At 40.3% G+C, this 27,047-nt stretch overlaps 1 protein-coding gene across 1 annotated transcript in view; it reads right to left on the bottom strand.

Annotated features, from left to right (window-relative positions):
* The window catches only part of lrmda (leucine rich melanocyte differentiation associated), a 203,726-nt gene that overhangs the window by 56,391 nt on the left and 120,288 nt on the right, over positions 1-27,047 (bottom strand). Inside the window, exons 3-5 of the mRNA XM_053332914.1 lie at positions 11,861-11,987; positions 10,322-10,461; positions 7,422-7,548 (exon numbers count right to left, since the gene is read on the bottom strand). Of these exons, the coding sequence (XP_053188889.1) occupies positions 7,422-7,548; positions 10,322-10,461; positions 11,861-11,987 (394 nt within the window). The remainder of the gene's footprint in view (positions 1-7,421; positions 7,549-10,321; positions 10,462-11,860; positions 11,988-27,047) is intronic.

Raw genomic sequence — 27,047 nt, 5'->3', positions numbered from 1 at the left:
AACTAATTTCCTGACAGCACGCTGTCTCATAAGAAAAGTCTCAGATTTACTGCCTGTCAAAAACATGATGGAGTGTTTTTTCCCCCTCTTTTCTTTTCTCCAAATGCTTGGCAGCCTCTCAACTAAGAGCTCATATTCAATATCCTCTCTCGGTGTGCTGAGGACATCTCTAATTCCAGACAAAGACGTACGGCTGAAAATGAACAAAAAAGAAACATAACCTTATTATGTTTGAAGGCTACCAACAGTGTGTCATTTCATCCACAAGTTCCCATGCAAAAAATTACTAGGGGGGGTTGTAAAGCGATGTAACACAGTTCTAAAGCTCTTAGTAAGGTAACAGGGAAATCCATTATCCATTATTCTGCCGACCTCTGCACATTGACAAGTACACACATACAGTATATGGTGTCCTGTCATTTTGTTGTTATACATGTGTAAATCATTCACAGAGTGGCAGAAAAGAGGCTTTGACAACAAAACCTCACCTCACCAATGGGGTCATGAAGAAACAGAATCCCACCGCAGACAAAGCGTAGTTTTACCTGCGAGAAAGTGACCTGCCACTGATAGTGAGAATGATGACAATAGAGCAGTGATGGTGTGAAGACTGCCTTTAAGCTATACCATGCAGGGGGAACAATACAGACTCGCAGAATACCCCCGCCACCACCGTGAAGCTCAACAGTGTCTGTTTTAAAGTTCACAATGTGGCACCAAGGTCTGCTTACCCTTTCTTTCCTCTGTCTCTTTTTGTGTGCGTCCTCATTCAGCCGGACGGTGTGGCCTATCATCGCCTCGACAATGACAGTAGGTGGAAACGCTAGCTTTCATTACACAAAGTATAAATAGTGTAATCTATCAGCCCTGCCAATCAGGATGATTGATTATGGTCTGTCAGGAGGAGAGTGACACATTAGAAAAGTTTGGTTAACAATGCCTGTGGCTGGTGAGGGGCTGCTGCCACCCAGCCCAGTGATTAATGTGTTGTCAGCCTGTAATCCCACACCCACGCTTAATGAGGCAAGAATTTATCATCTCGGCAGAGTGGCAGATGTCAGGGGGAAAGGAATCCAAGTGGCTGGAAACAATATACTTTTTCTAGCTTGCGCTTGACATGTCTGACAAGCTCTGAAAACCACAAAGAAGGCCTGTGTAAGCACAAACTTCAGCAGAGGGACTTTCAGTACTGACTCTGTCCTCTGTTGCATGCTCATGGAAGTTGGTGCTGCTTAAAGAAGAATTCATAGACACAACAGGTATAATGGGATCAAAGCTCAAATGATCCAGCACACTGAGAAAGAGAAAAGACCAATGCATTTACGGAAAAAAACAACAACCCACAATTACAGCTTTACACAACTTTGGTCCCTTTGGGCACAGCATAAACTTAAGGGACACTTTTAAGACTGTAACCACTTTATCTAGTATGGATTTCCAGTCCATTAACTTTTTTTTAATGGCATATAAACATCTGTATATCATAAACAACAACAACTTGACTTGAATTATCTGATAAAAATCTGAATTCGAATTAAAGCAAATCTGCCTAGAGAGGGTGCATATGACAATCAACTTCAAAGTAAACTATTTTGCGGGTGCTGAAATGGTGATTAATGTGTACCGTAAACATCAACTGTAAGAGGCAGGCAAAGAAATCACTGATCTCTTTGAGAGATTTAAAGTTTGGCACAATTCTATGGAAACACCCAGAGGGGAAGGAGTTGAGAAAGAGGGATGGATTTCTTTTTTTTTTTTTTAGCACAGAAAACACTAAGCCAGCTGTCTCTCATTAGGCTAGCAGCATCTTCCTGTCACCAAAGAGACCAACAGGGAGGATTAGCTCTGATTGGGCTGATAGGCCAACGCACTGGGATGCAGCACTATGTAATAGCTAAAAGCATCATTTGATAAGAAGTATAATTGCCTTAGTGGCAATAATAATACAGCTACAGTACATGTACAGAGCTGGTGCTGGCCCATGGTCTGCAATGAAAGAAGGCTCAGTTTTATAGAGGAACATAATGGCTGTGAAATGTAGGACTGTTTGTACAGAATCGTTCTTGCATATGTGGAAGTAATTACATGTGTTCAGTGATACTGGAAAGTGGAAGTGTACAGTAGTCTTCTGTGTCTAAAGGGACTTTGAAAACAGCTAAATTATAAGAAAAAAAAATTGGCCCTTCCCAATTGCATATAAACTAATAAAAGATCTAGTTGGAAGAGTATGTGAAAAAAGGAAAGGCTTTGTAGCTTGCCAATCCCAGGCCCTCAATATTATTACACTAATAAAAACTTAACAAAGACTTACATGTTACAGATTGAAAAAAAGAAAAGTTACGTGAGCGATTGCATTATTTGTCAAAGTTTATGAAAACTTTATATCAAAATGGGAGAGGGAGACATCTCATTATTGCTGGACAGCCTTGGCCTGTTTTCTGACAGGCCTCAAACTCCACCACTAAACACAAGAGACGTCGAGACAACAAATGCTTCACCACAGAGGCGTTCCTTCTCTGTACTGGATGCCAGCAGAAGGATAGGAAAATCAGTTAATGCAACACGGCCACTTCAGCGTCTCATAAAAGCCCTTGCAAAAACACATGTTTGTTTTTATGTCTCTGTGTTTAGCCAAAAATGAATAATACATCTATCATTTTTCACTTGCAAGAGTGACGTGACACTCGGGTCATGCACCCCGTGTCTCCAGGCTTTGAAAGAGGCAATAAATCAATCTTGGCGCTATTACTTACAATTAATTGTGCTTTAAAGTTTTACTGTGTGTTTATGATATGCTGGGCCTGGATGATTTATGTGGACAGTGTGAGTCACTCCCTCTAATTGCTGTTGTTTCCCTGCCTTATAACCCTTGCATGACCTCTCAGCTTAAGCTGCCAGAGCACTCAGAACTGGTCCTTTCGCACCGATCCAAACACTGCACAGACTGATACTTCTGCAGTCAAAAACAGTTAGAGAGAAATACACACATGGAAGTCTGGCCTAGTCACAGATACTGACAAATACACATACCTGAGAGAAAAAAAAAACATGTGGCTTCCACTAAATATCTGACACAAACATGCAGCATTGTTTTTTTGTTTTTTCACTATCATACAAACTAACTACATCCAAACAATTATAAACAGCTGTTTTAACATTCAGGGTATTTTGCCAATAAAAAGACAGAAAACAGCAGTGTCTCAAGTGATGTAATTAACAGATAACAAGACATTATGTAAGATGGGGGAAAGAGCATAATTTGAGAGTAAACAGATCACAGTCTGTCATTAGTTTATTTGTCTGAACATAAAGCAGACAGGCACAAAGTATGGTTATATTTTATCCACAACTCCTACTCAGTCTGCAATGATGTCCTTACTCGACCTACTGTATACATTTTGATTCAGGAATGTGTCAAAAACGAAAGGTGACAAATCAGGGTTCTGTAATAGTATGTAATAGTTGGTGCAAATACAGAATCTAGCACAGAGTGAAGAGTGGTAATGAACTTGCTTCCATAGCAATCTGCTGGGTTATATTTCCTTCCCCTGTTGAGAACCATATTCTTGGAGTTTTCTCTGAGGACACATTTGTTCAGTAAAATGATTCCGCAAACCCACCGAAGGCACATTCACAAAGCGCTATATTGCATGCTGTTTGTTATGTTTGAGAGCTTCAGGGAACTCATAACTCTCAAGTACAGAGATGAACGTGGCAACATACTTTACAGGGTACATTTGAGATTTGAAAGGGAGGCAAAACAACCAACCTATAGCAAAATTCCTCTTCTTTTTTTTTTTTCTCCAGGGTTGCATTGCAAAAAAGCCACAATCATGCATCACATAATGCACAATCATGGGTCTAAAACCATGCAGTCTATCTTAGATTTGGACTGCTCCCTTCAGTGCAAACTTAAAATGAACTGCTGTCTGTTGCAGAGTAAAACAGGTTAGTGTCTGGGAAAGAAAAAACTGAACTGAAAAGATCCACTTGAGGACTTTCCTGGCTCTGTCACTGTCAATTCCCTTGAAAAACCGTTACCCTGTGTGCAGAGACTCATGGGACCCGGGAGCTGGCTCAAGCCACCCTTCAATGCAGTCTGCTTTACATTATACGCAGAAGGATGTGGGGGAAAAAAACTTCTGTTCATGCTAGAAAATCAAGTCAAAAACTTCATCCAGGCAAAATCTAAGTGACATCCGAGGAACATTTATACCCGCTGACGTAGCTACCAAGCTGTGCTTTAGCGAGAGGGACCATGGAGTTACTTTATTCGCTGTGAAACACTCTTACACATGTGGCAAGGAGTAAATGTTATTCTACTAGTTAAATTTGCTACGCACTTTTTTTTAGCGATGCATGGGATCTGAAAACAGAATGTGCTGTCACAGTGTTTTGATAGACATGGCCAGTTTCACCCAAGGGTTCGACGGCATAATGTGGGCAGGAGTGGAAGGAGGTAGAGGAGCCAAAAAGTACCACATGTATTTTCCGAAAGCAGCCCAACACAGTCCAAATGGCTCTACGTGGTTTAACGCCATTTCATTCCATGACCTCTAAGTCCTCAAAGAGAATTATCACATTATAGCATTCCAACACGCCCAATTTCCCAAAATACAGCTCAAGGCTTTTCCACTCTGACTCTGCTTAGTGTTGTGGTTTTGGGAAAACACTTCAATCGTCCCCACTGTGTGTTTTCTTTTTTTTTTTTTTTTGTTTACTTCAGGTATTTGGAGTTTGTTTTTTCCCTTGCTCTCTTGCCTTTGTCTCTTTGCTTCTGTTTCTGTTCAACCACTTGTCCTTTCCACTCAGAAATGTAATATAACAAAAACCAAAAGAAGAAAATTACCCCCCTCACAGTTTGGCAAAAAGCAAAACGTACAGACAGAGTCAGAGACAGCCCATTGTCACCCACTTATGGTGTCATGCCAACTAGTGCATGAGGACACAACAATTAAAGAGGCAGGAATATTATCCTCAATGTATGTATTTGCCTATTTTATATGAGCAGAATTCTTTGTCTTTTTCTTTGCTGAGAGGATTTGGCTCTGAGACATGAATATGTACATTTTGCTAAAACGTATTTATTTATTTTTTGTTAATTCTGCACATGCACTTTTGTGTATGCGCGCCTTTTTCCTGCAAACAACTGGATGTGATTTAGGCAACATGGAAAAGATTGGGTATGTATGAAACGTCATGGTGTTCAGATTGTGCTAAAGACTCATAACTGCTTTATCAGGACCATGTGGCGTCACTCAGCGCCATGCCATAATGGCATGATTGAAGAGTTTAAACAGTGGTCACAATCCACTCCGATATGACTCAAGAGAGGTCTCCAAAGTTCAGTACCGTCTCTTTCATAACCAACTATTCCAGTACCCACATCATTCAGTGGGAGAGATCTGATAGAAAAGGGGCTCTTTTCTCAGATGCTGTCATGAGTGGGGCATGTATTGCTGTAACCCTGCTGCAGTCGTTACTGTTACTATGGTTTCAATTTATCCACTGTAAACAGTAGGAAGGGAATTTGTTATATACAGTAAGGTCTTGCGGGGGAACTTTAAAATATACATCCAAAAGCCGAATAATTTCATAAATAAACCTTTTAAATCACATATGTAGTCCTGTTTTGTAGTCCTCCAATACTTGCACTAATTAAGACTCAAACGGTAGTGCAAGTGACAGCGAGACAGCTAATTACCATCCTTTGTAATGAAGCAAATAGCATACACTGTACTATGAGCCACTGTTATGAGAAACACCCTGCTGTATCAGACATAAAAGCAAACACAAATATCTAATTATGCCATCATCTCTCCCCACTTTCCTGCTCTGCTGCAGACGTTTGTTAATTGGTGGCCCGCACTATTGGTCAGCTTACAATCACTCTGATGATGTGGACAATTAGAGCCGGGAGGTACTCATGGCTCATCAAGTCTGTGAAAGTTGACACATCACGTCTCATCAAACTCAAAGCAAATGTTATAGAAATACTGCAGTGACATCCCAGGGCTCAGACAAGGGGATATGTCCGGGCAAAAAATGATCTTCATTGTGTAGACTCAGTCCAATACCGTTAATAAGGAACATTTAATAGGACAGTGAGAAAATTTGTTCAGGCACAGTACAAAAAAAAACAAAACAGTGGGATACAATAGGAGGTAGACGTGTTTTCATCAAAGCTGTAACCTTTTACTTTGCATAGGGAATAAATAATCATATACAGCAGGTTCAAAGACGCTAAGACACAAAAACACACACATCATGTCAGCTAGAATCAGTGATTATCTCCCCTTTCATCTTAGGCTGTGGCGACAAAGGCAAACATTTCTTTTTCACTGACAAGCTATGTAAATAAAATCTTATAAAGTGACTTTACCCTGCCAAAAAGCATTGTAGAGGTCCTTAGTTTCTTTTTATATAAAGTGGATAAACAGTGTTTTCATTCCACTTTCCTCCATCTACCAAACATGCCAGACTGAGGTTAAATTATTTCAATGTTTTGCTTTCTCGCTTGCCACTTGCATGAAGAATCAAGAACAAAGCATAGCATGAACTGACACTAAAAGACTACACTATCTTAGCTGATTGTCTGAAACAATAAATATTTTGGTTTTCTTTGTGCACTTTTAAACCCGACATCAACTCACATGCTTCTGATTTGTCATTGGAGGCCTTCATTCTTGCTACTCTGAATCCATTTTTACCTCCCAGGCTCACTGTCAGAGCCCTGGAGACCTTGAAACGACAAAGCTTTGCTGATTCAAACAGTAAATATTTCATGACCTTACAATTACATGAAATCAAATCTAGGGAGAAGATGTTCATTCATATTGCATTATCAAAGGGGCAGAAGAAGAAATAGACTGGTTGGGGTTGAAGTGGATATATCTATGAACCTCCCCAACTCTAATTAGTCTGTGTGGCCCAAAACAAGAGAGGGAGGAAAAAAGTGCATAGGCTCGGGATAATTAAGCGATTGTGAGCGGCATGTACGTGAGCTGTCACTCCAATCGCCAGCCATGTCACACTTGGCAACACAACCGCGACCGGACAGCCGCCCGTCGTCTTTGATCTGGGCTCATGCATACGGAATCAGGTCAGCCTGTGGTCACACACATTTACACACGCACACACTCACATACAACTCACATGCACGTACACTTAAAGCAATAGTAAAGACAGACTCTTTTCAAAGGGCACAGTGCTAGGACCTCTGTAAAGGGAGACTGACAGTCAAGCATGCACTGAATGAAAGGAAGGATAAAGGAAAATAACGGATAAGGGAAGAAAAGAGTGAATGTGACAAATCCACTCAAGACTTCAGAGGGACTTCTACTTAAAACGGTGTAAAAAAAAAAAAAAAAAAAAATAGAAAAAGAAGAAAAAGAAAGAAACAAAACCTGAGCTTAACTTACAGTGTCTGACTTGGGTTTGACCACTTTCATGAACGCTCCTCTCGCTTGTGCCTCCATCACTTCTTTTTTGGTTACTTTCCTTGTGTCCAGAAACTTCAGCTGGGGCAGCTTATGAAGAACAAAGTACCTGTGAGACAAACCACAAATTCAACCCCCCTCATAGGCCGCTTACTTACAAAGAAGCAAATAGAAAATCTAAGAAGTTGTGTAAACTGTGATATTATAATAAAAATGACACAAATTCTGCTATGTAAATGCACATGTCAACAAAACTTGAAAAGGAGCCATGTTTACTCAGATTTAATGGTGATGCTGATTTAATGGCAATGATATTTTCTTGTATGTAATAACCTTCAAAGCCGATAAGAATAAGTACGACATATAAATAGCACGAAAGGAGATACAAGCCGTCTGCCAGAGCTGTCATTCTGGCAGCATCACAGATATCTCTCTAAGCTTTCAGACACACTCTGTCTTTCATTGGGAGGGAGAGAAACGTCAAAAGATAATGGTTGGAATACATAGATGACAACAGATCCTTTCACAGGCAGGCAGGGATAGAGGAACCAGTATGTCAGGGCTGATCTGCTAGCCAAAAAGGACATGCATGCAGCACCTAAGTGGAGGGTGAGAAAGGACGCGGGATATGGGCACAGACAAGACCTGTGCGCAAAGAGCCGTGACACATTGATGATGGCGATGGCGATGAGGGGAGATGGCAAAGCCCGTGTCAACTTTTCAACACCTGAGGATTATAAAGAGGGGATGCTGGGATCACGTTAAGACTGACAAAGGAACAAAAAATATGCCGTACAAAGAAAAAAAAACAACAACAACAACAACAAAAATATAAGTTTTGGATAGAACATTTTTTTAAAGTGCTTATTCGCAAAGAGAATAAGTTATTTTAATTCTAAATATATTGCCAGCTCTAGATGGCTTCTTGTAGAATCATTAAAGGGTAAAATGACCTGCTCCTAACCCCAACTATTAGCTCCTTTTGCAGTGAGAGCCCCAGCACTCAAATCCAAGAGGCCCCATTCTCATCCTGTGTCTCCCCTCCCTGTAAAGGACTTTGTTCAGAGCATTTCCATGATGAAACGTGAAGATGCCCTTGGGAGACATGCAGAGAGGTTATTCTCCATAGGTAACCTACCATCACAGGGTCAGAGCAGATGACAAGGCTCTGTCAGCCAGTAGGGATATTAATGATTCAACTTAACCACAGAGGGAGGATAAGAGAGTGTGGGGGGTTCAAGGAAGGGGTGGGGGATAGAGATGACTGAGTAAGAAATTGAATACACCTTAGTTAGCAATACCACAATATGTCATTTGTAGCCCTTGAAAGTGAGTAAACCTTTTACAAAAATGAAATTACACATGCATATCAATTTCTTTATAGTAAATTATTAAGACAAATATGGAACCAATAAAACCAAGTATTTCCAAGAATCATATACTTATTATTAAAGTTATGGAAGATAATCTAACAGATCTCTGAAAATGAATATTTATAGGTATGATGGGTAATTATTATGCAGTTTCATTTATGACATTTAGAAAAGGTTGAGTGAGCACAAAATCCAGCTGATGGTTAGGGCACCTCAGGCACAAACTCTTTGATCTGCCAACAAAAGGACAAACTGATCTTTTCCCAAGATAAGAGGTTAAAATGTGACATAAGAATATGTTAATCTTCACACATCACAGAAGCAGAGAGAAGAAGACAAAGGTTCAGTTACATCTATTGTTGAATTTTCTGAATAGAAAATCTGCTACATTATAAGCACAATACCAAATAATCAGTAGCTATTCAGAACATATGAAATTACAGCTTTGAAACCCTGAGTTACTGTAGTACCACAAATGGCCACTGATCATATGTGTGGCTGGCAAACAACAGAGAGACATTTAACCTTCCTGCAGACTAACACAACACTGTGTAAATGAATACTATGTTTCTGTGTCATTGCACTAATTGGAGTACCGATGCAATGCATCAGGGTATTTCACTTGAGAGACCAAGAGCTCCTGAGGCATTGGGCTGGGTATTTATTGCCCAAGGCCAGTGCTGTCACGACCTGCATACAGCCTAACCTTGTCAGACATGAAATCTGCATCACGCTCAAATTGATGTTTTACTATGTGACACATTATGAATATTACATTACAGGACCCTAGACGTTGTCAGTCAAAACAGAACAGCTTTCCTCACCAGTAAGATAAGCATGCAAGGAGAGGGGAAAGGGAGAGAAAAGGAGAAGGGGAGAAGGGGAGGGAAAGTAGTGGTATAGGGTAGGGTGGGGTGTGTGTGGAAGAGACAAAAAAGAGAGAAGAAATATTATTCAAGAAAGGCCTGGGTGGTAAATGATTAATAGGCAACACAGAGTCAGAAACAAGCACTTAGGGCTAAAACAGACAAAAGAGAGTATGCTTTTCGCCTTTTATCGCATTTCATGTAAAGGACCCTGACAAATGGTGGTCATATTGCATGGCTTGAGGCCTAGCTTGATGTTTAATGCATCATCTGCTCTGGTAAGGCAGGGTAGTAAACACTCATTTGTGGTGGTGACTAGTCACACATGAAATCCATTTTGCAAACTGGAGTGTGGAGGGGCCAGTTGACAAAGCTTTTAGAGTGATGTGGTTGAATCCACAGTCTGCTTGTGAAATGTAGGCGGCTGGATGTTAAAAAGAACAGAACATCTCCAAATCCATTACTTACAAAAAGCTATCAGTCTAAATAGCTCAGTATCAAAACTACTTTATCTGTCTGGAAATATAATCACACAGAACATTATCTATCTGTCTATCTATCTCTGTATCCATCTATCCATCCAGTTCAGAGTAATAACTACTCTGTGTGACATCATCAGTGCCTCTTCGTGTAGTTAACTGACCTGTATCTCTGGTAGTCGTCCTCATCCTTATCCGGGCTGACCAGCTGGTTGGGGCATGCCTCATTTCCCAGCAGGCTTAGGTACTCCAGTGACGGGGTCACATCAGCCAAGTGCTCCAGCAGGGCCTCGATATCAGTCAGGTGTCAAAGGGCGGATGTCAAGGACCTAGCGCTGTTAATTACATTAGCATTTACTACCCGCACAGCCCCTCCCGGGCCTGTCTGCACTAAAACACATCACTGTCAAATTTACCGAGGTGCTCAAAGAGGCTAGTCACTGGCTTTGTGAGACTGGCCAGACAGAGGGGCAATTTAAGGTGCAGGCTTTGGCATATAGTAGTGACACAATTTGGCTGCCGCTCTCTCTCTTTCTCTCGATCTCTTTCATTTCCTAGGTGGCCGGGTGCAGAACAGTGACAAAATGATGGATGCCCTGTGGTTCAAACAGTCCGTGCTTCCCAGAGCCGTGCTGTGGAAAACTTTTGCAAAACGTGGAAAAAACAAACAGCCCCTAAGCAGGCACATTCATCACTAATACATTCACTTGGAAAATTGAGCCCCCAAGTGTCAAAATACAACTGCACTAATGCAGTGCTCGAGCTATAAAATGGCACTGTGCCACGACAGGATGTACATAATTGGCCTATTAGCATGTGCCGACCACTTCACAACCAAACTCAGCACACAGTCCCAGACGCACACTTCAAGGAGCCCCAGTCTTAATGTTGACTCTGGAAGTGTGTGTGTGTGTGTGTGTGAATGTGAGAGAGTGAGCATCGTTACCCAGTTGGATCTGCACAACCAGAGGAAAACAGGACACATTGCTAAACCTGTTCTGAGGCTTAGAGGGGAAGTTCACACATTTTTGACTGATCATAAACAGCCTCGCAATGTGTCAGTGTCTTGAATTTAGGGTGGCTGTGTGGCATTTTGGTTTTAAGGTGTTTACACTGGGTGGCAAGTAGGACACACAGGGCAGTTATAATGAATGATCCAAAATGTGAGCACGTTCTTGTGTCTTTAGCGAGTAATAAAATAACTGACTCATTTAATTTCAGTGAAATAAGCAGTGCAATAAATTAATCTGATAAATAATATTTAAATTTTTAATTTAGAGAATTTCTTCTGTAATTTATAATATTTTATATTACCAAGCAGCACATAATATACACTAGATAATGCTCTCATTCTTTGGATGTAATTTTAATCTAACATTGTTTATTCCCTTTAAAATAAAAACACATCTGTTATGCTGACTCTAAATCTGATTCCACTAGAGGTCCCTGTGGTTCAAAAACTATTCCTGTGTGGAGCTCTGTGACAGCCAAGTTCTTCCACTTTCTTTTGCAACACAGAGTGTTCCTTGCAAAAGCCATGCCATTAAAAACTGGAAATTGTAAGGAAAAGGAAATTGTATTGACATAACAATGAAAGCAAAATAAACAGGTGATTCTCATACTGATGCTTGGAATCTATGTCTGCAGTGTCCATTCCTTATCAAAACAAGAAAAGGTACTGAGTGATTTGTTTGAAAGGATATTTGGTTCTTATTAAGTGTTAGGGTGTGGAGGTTGGGTAACCTGGGCAACTGGAGGTCATTTCCAAGCAAATTGTTGTCGACGACCAGCTCTTCTAGCTCGGTGAACATTTTGAGGCCTGCCAGTGACCTGCAATGATAAGGCAACAGGAAAACTGTTATGGCTCTAAATCTGGTCAGCCGTTATTGTGCAGAAATAAATATTTCAGCCTCCGTCTTTCATACGCTGGGAGAGTATGGGTCTGGGCCTGTCAGGAAAGTGAATGACAAGAATTAGTGGTGCTGAGCTCCCCTGGCATGGTGAGGCATCCTTCAGCGGCTGGCAGGATGAGGGATGGGGGTCACTTGTGAGTAGCCAGGATTCAAAACAAAAGGCTTCAGAAATGCGGCGGGCAGGATGAATTTGTCAATGTCTTGTGCCTTGAGGCGCCCAGTTTCGCCTGACCCTAACCCTCCATTCCCAAGACAAATCACTCTGTCACAGTTCACCTTCAATCCCCAGACACAAATTTAACTTGTCATCCATCATTTTCACAGAGGAAGCGGAATACACTCGCACTCACAGATGGAATGGAAGGAAAACTTTTTTTGCAACTGTCCCACAATAGCGTTGAGATTTTAACATCAAAGGACCTTGAGGACCTTTTTTTTTTTTTTTTTTTAAAGAAGAAGAATTCTCCCTTTCCGCTAGTTTTTATGACATATTGCAAAGAGAGGTGAAAGGTCATCTCAACTATTTCCCTTCCCCTCTCTCTCTCTCTCTCTCTCTCTCGCTCTATCTCTGTCTCTCTCTCTCTCAAACACACACACATACACACACAGGCATAAAAATGATAGAAGGTTGTGTTAGGAGTAATGTTAGGGCCCTGCAAAGTTCAAGTCGTAGAAGGTGCACAAAGGCAATGTGTGTGTCGTCTAATCCTTCACACTGTCAGCATGCCGTGTTAAAGTGTCCTAGGTGACTTCATTGACATTTAAATCTGCCAGAACTTGACGCAGACAGTCAACCTCTCAAGAACTGTTTCTCGCGGCTCAGACAACAGGTTATACACACACCACACACACACACACACACAAAAACAAAAAAAAAACACAATTAAATGACATACCCACCCACGCAATGGATAAAGAGATAAGATTATACAAACGTTCAAACATTTCTAATTATCAAATGCATTTGACTACACCAATACTTTAAGCCAAGCTCTAAATTTGAAAAGTATCTAGTTTGAAAAGCAGACAACCTTGACATCAAGTAATGGAAATATAAATTCAAGAAAACAGTGTCACTTTGATACATGACAAACTCAAGGTAAATTCAGGTCTAAACAGCTGCAGCGTGAACTATTGCCCCTCCCTGGATCTGCTGAGTGTCAATGGCTGCCATAATATGCACAGAACTTAGAGCAATGTAAATATAGCACCCTTATCATGACAATCTGAAAATGGATGGTAAAGAGGAGTAAACAGTGTGGGGACAGTGTATAATATACAGTGACATCCATTACAAAAAATAAACTACATACAGTATTTACAAAGCAAGGAAAGAGAAATGGGACTATTAAGATGTTGACTCGTACAGCTAATCAGTTGCTGAATAGCCTAAATTGAACTCTGTCCCCACATAGTAAACATCATGTTTTTTGTCAGCTAACAATATTATCAAACACATGATTTTTATTATACATTTTTTAGTTATCCAGACCAACAATCTTCTCCACTCTGAGTTTCAGTGTTTTTTTCTGACCAATCACCTTGGACTCCAACTCACATAGATGCACAGAGCAGGCACACTGGCAGCAACTTTGAACTACAAAGCAAAATGTTGCAACTATCTTCTAGGGATGGAAAACAACAAATCAGCAATTCATTGTTGTCTTGTGAGTGAGGCAGACCATGCTGCCTCATTTCAAAAGACATCAACATTTTGCAAAAATACACACACACACACACACACACACGCACGCACACACGCACGCACACACACACGATAACCACAACAACAATCTGACAGCACCTAGCCAGTGTGCTGGCAAAGTCGCTAGCTGACAACCTCTTATCAGGTCTGATTAATGTGCTGGCAAGATGGATGAATGAGGAGATGTGCCAGTTTTATGAAATTTCATCTCTGTTTGCTTGTTTTTTCTCCCCATGGTATGTCTCAGCTGTAAAAGCAAAATAACCATTGAGCTACAGTGTATTTAACTGTATAGAGCTGTTAAAAATAATACAATTAAAATATTCTAATAAATAAAATAAAAATCTAAAAGTATAATACAGTAGCATACTGTAAGTGTGATTGGGTCTTTTGTCCAGACTAGCAAATAAGAAATAAAATGTACAGTATGCTTTTAAACACAATTAAGTCACTGTGTTTGTGTTGACAGGGAATTCAGTAAAACATGCAATTAATCTGCAAGTATAACCTGTGTTAATGTAGCTAGGCACAACCGTGCACCGCATTGGATAAACATTATTTTATTTGCAACGGAGGTTGCTAACTAACTATTGCCACCTGTGAGTGTATATGTGTGTGTGTGTGTGTGTGTGTGTGTGTGTGTGTGTGTGTGTGTGTGTGTGTGCGTGTGCGTGTGCGTGCGAACGCACACACGTGCATGTGTGTATATGTGTGTATGATGGGCTGCAGTCCTGTGGGTTATGTTATTAGCTGCTCGGTTAAAGGGAGCCGCATGGCACAGGAGGGAGCCTTATTAATTGTTGTTTTCATGTCACCACTGCTGCGTGCACTGGTTGATTTAATCAGTTAAATTCACAGCCAGGGGAGAGCCACTGAGTCCCATCCAGCATTAACTACAGTGCAGAGATTGAACTTCTAATACTCTCCAGCTTTCTGTGCTCTCTTTGCAGATTTCCATAGCTGGTTTCATTACTTTTTATAAGCTTTCTAGCTTTAATGTGAGGCTTGGAAAACTAACAAAGTTTAAGCACTGCAGTAAAAGTACTTTACTTCTAAAAAAAAACTACTTTAACAAAACTAATGAGCTTAATTGACTTTAGTCCTAATGCTACATGGCAAACTCGGCCAAAACACGCAGACAACACAAACATATTACAGGAAATATACATCAAAACTGTTTATTTTTTCTTTTCTAATGTTGAAACACTATTTTATGAAATTGGACTATTACTGTATGTACTTTGAGTCAAAAATGCCCCCTCCAATGGTAAATGTTATTTCACAGATTTACTACTACTATCACTGCCATTATGTCAGATTTTTATACATTTATTAATATGGTTAGACATCACATTTGTCCATGTGCATAGTCAGCTGTGAAATCAATTATTTCATTTTCAGAATAAGCTTCTATTTAGAATATATATATATATATATATATATATATATATATTATAAAGTAAACCCTTTAAATAAAAAAAATAAAAAAATAATTAAATAAGCATTTTTTTTAAATAATCTGCATGGAGAAAAAAAAGTTACTAACACATTCAGCATATTCAGAAAAGTATGACTTGTAGTATCAGGTGATCTAATGGCTTTTTCCTTAAACCTCTAATTAGCAAGAGAGAAAGAGGGAACGAGGGAAAGACGATGACTATGCCTTTAACGAGGTGAGGCAATGAATCCTCTCCTTGTCAAGATAATTGTCAGAGCTAATACTTCATACAGACTGTCTTTTGACTACCATTTTGCTTGTTTGAGCTCACTCTCATACATCATACAGCCATGGGTGCATCGGTGTGTGCATTGCTTACATACAGTACTAAAGCATATATGTAATGAAACCTGCTGAGATCCTGTCTACAATAGTAAATACTCAGAGCACAAATACAAATATTTAGCTGGAACATAAAACTCAGCACAGGAAGCAGGGGAGGAAGTGAGAAACCAGACAAGGACACTGGACGGGAGACACTGACCCAGAGAGCAGCCCTGCCAGATCAATAGACTAATACTAATGCAGACATAGTGATTGATAAACCACTCTTGACAACAGAGGGAAGAAAACTCTCAACCGTTATTGGCTGAAATGTCAGTCACTCCTGCCAATGGTGTGCACTAGTGTCATGTCAGATATCCTCAGGCAACACATGAAAAATGGAGAACAGCAGACTTGGCTCTTTAACATGTGTTACACAGTCTCCTGTCTTATGTCTGCTGCTTTTGAAACTTCTGCTTTAATGAATCATAGTTGACAATTCATAGAAATGCTGAAGACCTCATATTGGTCAAATATACATTACAGAGCTATAATGTAAAACAACCTCAAGGCATTTTCTGGCACCAATGTGGTGATAGAGATCAGAGAGACAACATTCCCGCAGCTAGCATTGCAATAGTGAAAAAGTTCAGGAGTCAAATGATATTTAAAAACACACACACACACACAAACACTTGAGAGTCGTCACAGCTGCGGTCCACAATTAAAGGACTTACATTCTCTCAAAGGTTGCACCAGTGCAGAAAAGCAATGCACTGTTATTCCAAAGGCAGAAGCCAAAGCTGCAGAGTGACAGGCATACTGACGTCCTGTTCAGAGGGCAACAGATAAATGTTTGATGAATTGACCAATACTTGGGCTGTGATGGCCTTCATATGTGCATAATGGACTATTCAGAGCACACTTCAGATTGCCTGCCAGGATAAGGTACCGTAATGAATGGGAGAAGGGAGTGGACCTGGCAAACCCAGTGTGTGGACTGGCTTTAATAAACTTAATAAGAAGGGTGAATGGAGGGAGGAAGGCTAGAGAGCAATTCAGCCGGAAATAGTCAAGAAATATTCAGATGGATTTTTAGCACTTTGTACACTGCAACATATATTTCAACATTAGTCACTTATTCAGTTTATTATCAGGCCCTAAACCCTAAAATCATTTATTTAACCAATTTCAATAAAAAATAGGTTATCTTAAACTAATCTAATTGTTGTAATAGTGTAAAGTGCACCATTTTGTATCATTCAGTCCTGTTTACAGATACTCCTTTATTTAAATGTCTTAAAAAATAATGTTTTATAAGACTTGATGTTTTTGTACTGCGTGGTGGAGGTGAGTATGAAAGGTACATTAATAACTACAACTATTCTGACTTGTAACAACATTGGTAACAATTTGCAAAAATATTGATATACTAAATCTCCATCAGTTCAACACAGCTATATTTCATCACTTCAGCCAGCAACAAAAACGCAAATAAACATCAAAAAACACCAAAAATACAGCTTCAAAACACTATCAGGATTAACTCGTGGTAAATAAGATGACATTATCTATAAAGCAAATGAATGCCCTGCAACCCCTCAAAACCCTGAACATCCCTCCTACCACCTCCACACAGTACTGATCAGGTCTGTTCCAGCACTCTTCCCTCCAGCTACACTTTATGGCCTATACACATCTCTGTACATGCATCTCTGATGGCAATGGCAAATTAGACTGCCATTATCTGTCTACATCTCCCCCACAGCTCTCCCATTCTCACACCTTTCTCCCTCACATGTAAACAGTCACTGTTCAGTGAGGCACTCCCCTCCCTGTATTGCCAGGCCCCAGGTGGCAGTCATTTAAAGATCACACGTCCAGGACTCGCATAGCCTTCCTTGAATACATGTCAATTCACACATGGGAAGGGGATTACACGTCTCCTCCTAGGCAGCTGCAAATTACTATTAATGGCAATGCAAATCATTAGAGTACATTTGGCGCCGGCAGCAAATCTCTTCTTTATGTGGGCTCACTCTTAATCTGTTTTGAATATTGCGCTTTGCTTGCTCCTGATAGCCGATGTGTAAAAAACATCACTAGCTGCAAAGCTGTCAATTGGAGGTGGCATGCCAGATTGAACTTTACACAGGGTTACATCACTTGAAAAACAAAAATATATTTTTAAAGAGGAAAAACAAATTCAAGCAAGAAGAAATCTGTGAAATATCATTAGCAAAGTTCTTTGTTGATGAAGAAGTTAAACATCACCGCTTATTACGTCATGTTATACAAGGTCATTATGTGAAAAGTACAGATTTAATTGTTGAAAACGTCTACACCATGGTATGTCTGTTGAACATTTATTGCTGGCTTCTCCGTGTTTGAATAATAATACCACTGTGGACCCTGCAGTGTCTGAGTTATAGACTACCCCTATGGATATCCTTGCTGAGAGTGTGAGCTTAATATTCTCTCTCAATGTCATTGTTGTCGCTGGCAGAGGGGCTGAGAGCACAGTGAATCAGACAGGGACTGATCCTGTCAATTCACACACACACACACACACACACAGAGCCAGAGCCAGACCAAATCAAAGCCACTGTACTGAGGTCAGCATCACCTGGCCTCTTGTTTCCCCTTGCACCTCCAATCGCTGTCTGATTGATGACCCTGGATCAACCCTGGCCCAAGGATAAGGACTTGACAGACATTCATGTCAGGTCCAACCTCATAAGCCTTGCTTGACCCCGGTTTGGCCCGGGATGAAGTCTAAGCTCCAACAACGACCCGTTTGAAAGGTAGAGGAGAGTTGCCTCTTTCTCTGTGGAGAAATGGAGAGATCACTGCAGAATGGCGGACGTCTCTTTTGAAGTTTCCGCAAGTGACGTTCGTTACATGGCCAGACAGAATGACAGCTGCATCCCATGTACAACACTACATTGTGATATATATCATCAGGCAAGTGAGGCAAGCAGTGTGTTGGTGAACCCATGCTCCTTCAGAGCCTATTCAACACCTCCCTCTTCATAGTGACCGGACTGTGCTCACAGTATGGCGATGTGTCTTGTGAATGTTTGTATTGAAAGATTAGTTGTCTATCCACATGACAAACAGCCTCCTCTCTCAGTGAGCGGGAGCTGAAAATCAATTCACTGATGGCATCTCAGTCAGTGAGGACATCAATGCGGCACAAACAAGCACACACAAGCTCTCATGCATGCTGCAAAGGATCACACATCTTCAAGTGTATATAATACTGTAAAATTACAGTGACAGGGTCAATCAGCCAAGGTATATTGCATTAAATGTGCTTCCAGTTCTTCATGAATTAAAAAAAACAACTCAATACAATACAAATATAAAATACATGTGTACAGAATGTGTAACCGAAAATGAACTCATGCACTCTTGTGAAAAGGAAAAAGAAATAAAAAGCACAACACATTAAATAATAGAAACTGCTATCTGCGGGGAAGAATCCCTCAGTGCCCTGTCTGTCTGTATGCTCTGTCATTACAGTGTTCAGGCTCAGTGCTTGTCAACATTTGCCTGAGAGGGGGAGCCAACCCGCATTACGTTTGAGTGAGTTCAACTGTCAACTGCCGGCCATTTGTATGCCTCAGCATCCACCTAATAGCAAATAATCACTACCCCGCGCTCTCTTCATGGCAAATGATCGATGTTGTCTTGAAGTCTGATGGATGACCCTGCCACAGTGATGTCCAGGCATGCATTAAAAACCACCTCTATGAAATGCCTGTCAGTCTGATGAAGCGTCGCACACAGAATCACACGCGTGTGCACATACTGACACTGAGGAATGCATGCACACAAATAAAGGAGAAAATGAACAAAGTAAGGGAAAGCTATGTATGATTCAGTTCAACAATATAAAAAAAAGTTAATGTCTTTATATTAGTGGGAAATTTCATAATGTGACAGGACCTGGGGTGTGATTGGTAGACAGCATTACAAGAGGTAGACTACTCAAGTACCACCTGGGATGCTTCTTTTCCTCCTCTCACCCTCTGCCTTCTTCCCTCTCTCCAACACACAAACAGCTCCCCATTACCCCTCAGTGTTCAGATTAAAATGCACAGCACCACAATCTTTGATCTCCCATTTGCTGACACAAATCCTTTCAAGCCTCAACATTTTCCTGCAAAGGTAATTAGTGCTAATTAAAAAGTTTCAAAAGCAGTCTACGGCTGCTGTTGATGCCGCTGCTGCTGGTGTTTGGGCGCGCCCTCCATCAGATTACCCATCTACCCCCTCCCCAGGTCCTGCGGATGTGTGTGTCAGCTGTGTTCCTGCCTCTTTGCTGCAAAAAGGATCGTGTAACTAGATGACACAAGACAGCCTGGAACATTTGTAGAAGCAGGATGAAATCTGGAAGCCCAGTGAGGGGTCTAACTGGTGGTTCCTCCCCCCTGACAAACCTGTACTCTGCAGGAGAACATGTAATGACACACGTAACAAATAAAAATCCCACAAATAGAACAGGTGTAGACTTTAATTGGGATATCCTAGCTTTTGGGGGGAGGCTTGTAAACACGGAGTAATTACCTTGATAAGGGATTCAATTTGCTGAAAGAATCACTGCAGAGAAACATATAATTTACTGTAGTATGGGCAATAACAAATGCAAATACTCCAAAATTATTGTGGCATAATTAATAAACATGTTAGTAATTAAAATAACTTCCTGTTAGGTATGATTCCAATAATTTTAGATAAAGATACAACTTCAGTCTAACAGTGCTATCATTCATTCACTGGCCTGCCTTATTGCTTTCATCAAGCCATTATTACGATATAATTAGCTGCCTTTCTAGCATATTATTAAGTGGCTTGCTGAGTGTCAGGTACAGAGGCGTCTCAGAAATGACACACAAAAAAGCAATATCGTTCCACAATGTTTCAAAAAGATAATTACATAATCTCAGCATGGAGAGCAAGCAGAAAAGTGATAATTAGACAAGTATTCCTGCCAATTAAAGTATCAAGCCTTGTATTTCTTCTCCATGTGATATGGAGCTTGCTGCACACTTCCTTGTATGGTAAAATAGGTTTATACTGCTGATACAAGATTATCATATAGAAATCAATATTGGTGTATTAACAAAGTACATGTTTTCAATGTAGCTTTCAATAGTGTTTACCCAACTAGCTGTAAAATGACTTCAAAACATTCTAGTAATAAGTATGTTGAGTTTTCCCCAACATGACAATAAGAGGTAAGAGAAAGTTTTAGCTCTAATAAGCCTATTAATAGGCTTAATGATTGACATGTAGGTGTGTCAACAAGAAGATGTGGAAAAACTACAAAGTTATTGATTTGACCTTTGGGATAGTTCCTTCTTTCGTTGTTGTTTTTGCCTTGTCTTACACCATGGAAGAAGATAATAGAACATGTCACCGCACAAGGCAGTTTGAAATTGAATGCCATCATTTTAATTTAAATGTTACATTCTCTGTGACATCTCTGTCAATGCATAATTGGCACTGAATCCCAGTTTGGATGTACATATTTATCATTCAGTGTGAGACACTCAAAGACACCGACAAATATGCTACTTTGATGGGATGACAGTCAAATGTGGGGAAAAAATAGAACCGCAAATCAACTGTCGCGCTGTCAGTTAAGCTTTTTGTCACAAACTTGCACATTGCACAACATGCATGATTAGGAATAGCAAACGAGCTGTAGACTGGAATCAGTGTCTTTGCTCCAGAACTGTGTAAATAAGGTTATTTGATCAAGTGGAGAGACTGCAAATTCAGAAGATAGACTTAGTAGAAAACCATAGTAAATGAAGGAGACCTATTGGAAGAACATCCTTTACATTATGACAAACTTCACAGTGTGAAAGTGCAATCATGCTGTTATTTATCCTATTACAGAATACGTGAAAGCAAGATACAGACATTAGAGGAGTTGTTGACTATACGCTGGTCTCTTGCAGCAGAGGGTAGGATGATTTTGGAAAAAGTCTAAAATGATAAAGACAAAGCTGTAAAGTTATCTACAGTATATGCACACATTTTGATGATGATTTGTGATCAGGCAACACTGGCAGTCTTTCTTTATTAAAGATGGCCTTTCTGTTTCTATGGTTCCTGACATGACAGCTTAAAGGGAGGTATGTGATCTGCCCAGCTTTAACCACGGGCAGCAGTGCAATTCCATGAAAATAAAATAAATAAAAAATAATAAATCCCTCCCACTCCTTTTCACTTTCTCCCCCACTGTCTCCCCTCCCCGCCTCTTTCCGTGTCTTACCGCTGGCCCATTACCTTTACAGAGTGAGGCTCATTAAAGAAGGCAAGTTGAGTCAAATCTTTCTGTAATTCGGCAGAGGTGAATTGCTGTCAACATCATTAACCGTCATTTCTCCAACTCACTTCAGTACTTGTGAAGTGTTCTTTATTGTGTAATGATCCAAATCTCTTCTCTAAATCGCCCCTCTTCAAAGGCCCTGGAGGACATACCACCCATGCAGCCGCCTGACATGCTGAAGGGGCCAGATTAAATGTGGCTCCATCATTACGTTCCTCTTTGTGCTTAAACAGATCCAGAGTTTCATCGTGCGCTTCAGCTGGCAGGTACCGTTCCTCAGAAGGAACAGAGCGGAAGAAAGATCAGCAGACACAAAGAGTTCAGTGGAGAAAGAGATGTTGGTATTCTTACATAGCTGTCTTATCTTCGTAGAGCCATATCTTCAACTAATAATGCATCACTTTCATTTGCTTAGTTGCATCACAAGACCGAATCTCTGCCAATTGCCATCTTCCTCCCTTTTTGTTTTTCTAAAAACTGTTTACTGATAGTTCATTGATCTCATGAGGCCATTGGTCAGGCTGGCTCCATGGCTAATTACAGTGAGAGCTGCCCTGCTTGTCATGCTAGATGTCCTCCGAGTCCTGTCTTAAGAGAAGCCTCCTTTGTGCTTCCGCCATTGTGTGTCCCCCAGTGCTCAGTGTCATGCTATGAGATGTCCTCCAGGCCTTGTGTTGGGGAAAGCCTCTTTTGTGTGGGCACCATTGTGTGTCCCCAGTGCTGAACCCCCTGCTAGGTAGGAACACAGACAAAGTGCAGCAGGGGGATGCTTCTCAGGGCCCTAAGACCTACAGTAAATCTTCAAACAATTTAGACAAACAAAAACGGCTGCTGTGCTGCGGAGAGAGTAGACAAGGAAAAGCAGATGAATAAGCAACATCAATTACTGGGGCTTTGACCTGCAAGCCCCCACACCATGGCACACATTTCACACCAAATCGCCCCAGATTGAAGTTGACACTGCTGGAGTGGAAACACTGACCCCTCACAAGGCTAGTGCTTCAAACTTAAGACCAGAGAGAAAGGCAGGGGGGAGTGACAAACTACATAGACCAAGGCCAATGTGGAAAGGAGACAAGGAGGAGGGGTATGAAAAAACACAAAAAAAACACACGCATAATGGGTCCTAGTTTGTTTCAAAGTGAGACAAAATGGCTCAATTTGAGCACTTAGGCCACCGAATTGGCCCAGCTGAGGTACAAGAGGAACATGCAAGGGGACAACCGCATCAGGCCACTGATAAGGAGCCTATAAGAGGAACAAAGCCGGGTGTCCAACAGGCTTACCAGCGAACCTGAGTGGGACTGGACCCTCTTTAAAGCTAGCTATAGCCCAAAAAGTGCCGCTTCCCCTGAAGCCTTTTTACTCAGTCACATAAAGCCTCCCTCTACTTTGTAAGCTTGGACAAAGGTAAAATAAACACATGGATCACATTTGTTCAACACATAGGACACTGCTGTAAGAGTAAGGTCCTCAAAGACCCATTTCACGTAAAGAGATACCACTTTAGTGTTATCTCTTACTTTCCAAGTGTAACTGTTAAAAAAGAGCCTTTATTCATGATTACTTTGGTTGAAAAAGCAAAGCAAGAAAAAACAGTGTCTCCAAAGGTGAGAAGAGATCACACAATCATATCACAATCTGTCAATACAGTGTTAATTAATCTAATAAACTGCTCTGAAAAACATGCCCCAAACTTACAAAAAGACACGCAGTCTAGCAACAGCATAGCAGCGCATTGACACATTTGGCAGCATCAGGCTCTGGATAGAGACAGTCCTAACAATCTCCCAATTAGCCAGGGGGAAAGCACAAAATATGTCTCAGGTTCACGAAGCAAGCGTGAAACTTAATAATATGTCATGGCATACAAAAACAGAGCATGTCTTTTTATAGCCACATGTGAAATTGAGAAAAAAAAGGAAAAGAGAAGGAATCTGAAGGGGAAAAAAATGCTGTTCTGGTTTTTCTATTTGATACGAGTGATAAAAACATAGAGAGAAACATATGCAACAATCATAAAAAGGCAAGCAAAGGGGGGGAAAGCATTCAATATGGGTAAAAATATGGAAAGAAATCCAATATGCTTGAAATCTGATGAATACTTCTCATAGTATATGATATGATACATATGTGAACACACCAAATAACCCTGGTCAGATCTATTTTTCTGGCCATGTCTTCAACTAGGCTCATACATGTGTGCTACAAACCAAAAAAGTCATTTATATCAGCAGAATACTTCAGAATAATTCAGAACTGGCAGCCACTATTAAGCTGAAACAATATTCAAAGGTTAAAATTTACATTGTCAATCTTTATAATTTCTAGTTTAATAATATGACCATTATGGAGGTCATTAGCAAATTTAATGAGAGCCTAAAACCAATTTGGCCGCCATGAAACCATGACACATTGACAGAAAGACTAGGCGGTTTGTCAGAGAGAGCAAAGAATTATTCACAAAGAATATCAAATCCCGACATCATCACAAACTATTTAACCCATCTAAAAGCTCCACACGCTTGACTAATGTGTAGGACTTAAGTGTGAGCACCTGTTTCAAACAATGGAAGCTTTGCATCCCCCCCGATCACAGACATTCAAACAGAATGATAATGGAGCCTCTATGCCAGTCAGTCAGTCAGTCAGTCAGTTAGCCGTCTTTGCAAATGGAAATCCAGAGAAAGGTGGAGATGGGAATCATTTTATCTAGTTGACACACATTACAACGGAGAATTTCAAAAGAGTGAGATTGAAGCTCTCAGGTCAATTATGGTGTCAAGGCTGTCAGCTTGCAATGAAATATATACCTTTGAAGAACACTTTACTCGAGGGATGGGGGTAAAAAGGATGGGATGACGTACCGGAGACCATATAAAAATATCGAAGATGATGGAGTAAAACGTGGCTTGATAATAGACCATTTTCACTGAGCACACTTTGTCATGAGGGACAGACTACACCCACTTTCTGAAGGGTAGTATCAAGGAATATTATTTTGGTGGCTGATGCTGATTGATTACATCAGCTGAAACAAGGTGTTTGGTGGTTAACAGAGTCATTAGGATAATGGGGAAAGGTGATTTACAATATGTGTTTTAAAGGACCAGTGTGTATAAATGAATATACCCCCCAGCATCACCTTCCAAGTCTGTGGAATATTCTACAATGGCTGCAAAACTCATGGAAAATGTGAAATGTAGTCCCTAGAACCAGGGTTTGGTTTGTCCATTCTGGGATACTGAAGCATGGTGGTGCAACATGGCGGTCCTTCGAGCAAGTAGACCTGCTCCCATGTAGATATAAAGGGCTCACTCTAAGGTGACAAAAAAGCAACAATTCTTATTTCCACAGGATTATACGCTAATTAAAACATACTTATGAATATTATATTTCATGTGCGCAAAGTCTGTTCCACTAGATGCAACTAAATATGGTATTTAAGTTAAACTGTGGTACAACCAGACACCATTCAGTTTTTGTAAAAAAATATGTATCTAAAAGCCATCAAAAAATTATATCCTGTTTTGAAAAGTGAATTTAAATCAAGGACACGGTTAAAATGCACAGTAACACATACACCCAAACTTCTCAGTACCTTTTTTTATTCTAGCTTCCAAATGTAAATGTTCTCACCCTGTGTTCAAGATATAAAATGCTAACCCTGAGACAGTGAATGACAGAGGGAATTATGTGTAATTGTAGTGTCAAAAAGGGAGACAGGAGTATGATGATATTCTGTGTCATTTAGACAATCAGAAACTTAAGAGGCAGTGTGACACATTTCTCCTCCTCCATTCAACAGGGCTCCTGACATGGCTGGTGATAATTTCCAGGAGAGAGAAAAGAAGAGACAGAAAGGAGTGAGTGGAGAGAGCACAAATGAAAATGGAAGTCACAGAAAGAAAGGTGTGATTTCTCCTCTTCCGTATGCAGTGTGGGCCAAGTGATAGCCTGTGTGCTGCATTCATTGCAGGAATCAAGACGAAATATCCCCTTACATGTCAACCTGCCAGCCAGATAAGAGGTGTCTGAAGCTCAGTATGAGATTAATACTTCCCAGCTAGAAATGACACAGAATGTGAAGGGGGACTTTTAATCTCTGTATGGTGAAGCCACTTTAACAACGGTACAAGACTTACCACTGAGGTCAGTCAAGTTTGTACATGGACAAACATTAACACACTCACACATACACACACACAAAACAACATGTCCTATGGTATCTAAAGTCACAAATGGAGAATAACAACATTAAGCGTAGTTGTCAGTTTATACACGTTCACTCAGGCCATAACGAATAGAAGATAAATGAAAGGATGAAGTGCCTGTCAACATAATGAATTCAATATAAGCAACATTGTCTGCTTTGTCACATTTCAAAAGCGGTGACATGTAATTACTGTTATTTGTAGAAATGGCCTTCATTATCATCAGTGGCCCTTCCGTTTTAACCACTGGAAAGAAGCTCGACAACCTTTTGATGAAAATATGCTATGATATTGTGGTCTTGTGTGAGACATAAAGTTTTTATATCTTGTTATGTAGACTTGTGGAATAATAATAATAATAATAATGTGGAATAGTTACAGAATGGAAAAAGTTGCGTGCCTCTTTTTTAGCTGAATATTAAAACCAGTAAAGATGATTTCCACCGAAATAATATATTCAAGTTTAAAATAAGGCACAACAGTCAGTTAATAGTTGGTAACTACATTTAAATCAATGGGGGAATTGTGTTCTTAACTGAATAACCTGAATTTTCGATTGACACATGTTAACAGCATAAATCAATTAGACTAATATAGTCATGGGGGTAGTCTGATTATGAGAAACCCAGTTAAAATGCCTGGTTTAAGTCAGATTCATGCTTCTCTGTCAAGGTGTTGCAGAGGCTATATAAAGCGGCTCCATGGTTGAGCATGAGGTGCAGTGGCTATATTTACAGTAATTCCACCTTATCTATGGGGCTAAAGATCTTCATCTTCAACATAGTCTTGCTAGCAAACCAATTTCCAGGTTATACTTTCCCATCAAAGACTATAAACAATAATAACAACAATAAAGAGGTAACATCCAACACTGAACCATGACTTGCACGCCATGCCACGTCACACAACTATAGCTTGGGGTAGGCATCAACCCCAAGCCTTCCCTAACA

This window comes from Scomber japonicus, chromosome 14 (genome assembly GCF_027409825.1).
Source record: "Scomber japonicus isolate fScoJap1 chromosome 14, fScoJap1.pri, whole genome shotgun sequence".
Lineage (NCBI taxonomy): Eukaryota > Metazoa > Chordata > Actinopteri > Scombriformes > Scombridae > Scomber > Scomber japonicus.
Note: the sequence above shows the minus strand (reverse complement) of the source record. Positions and strands in the feature narration are given on the sequence as shown.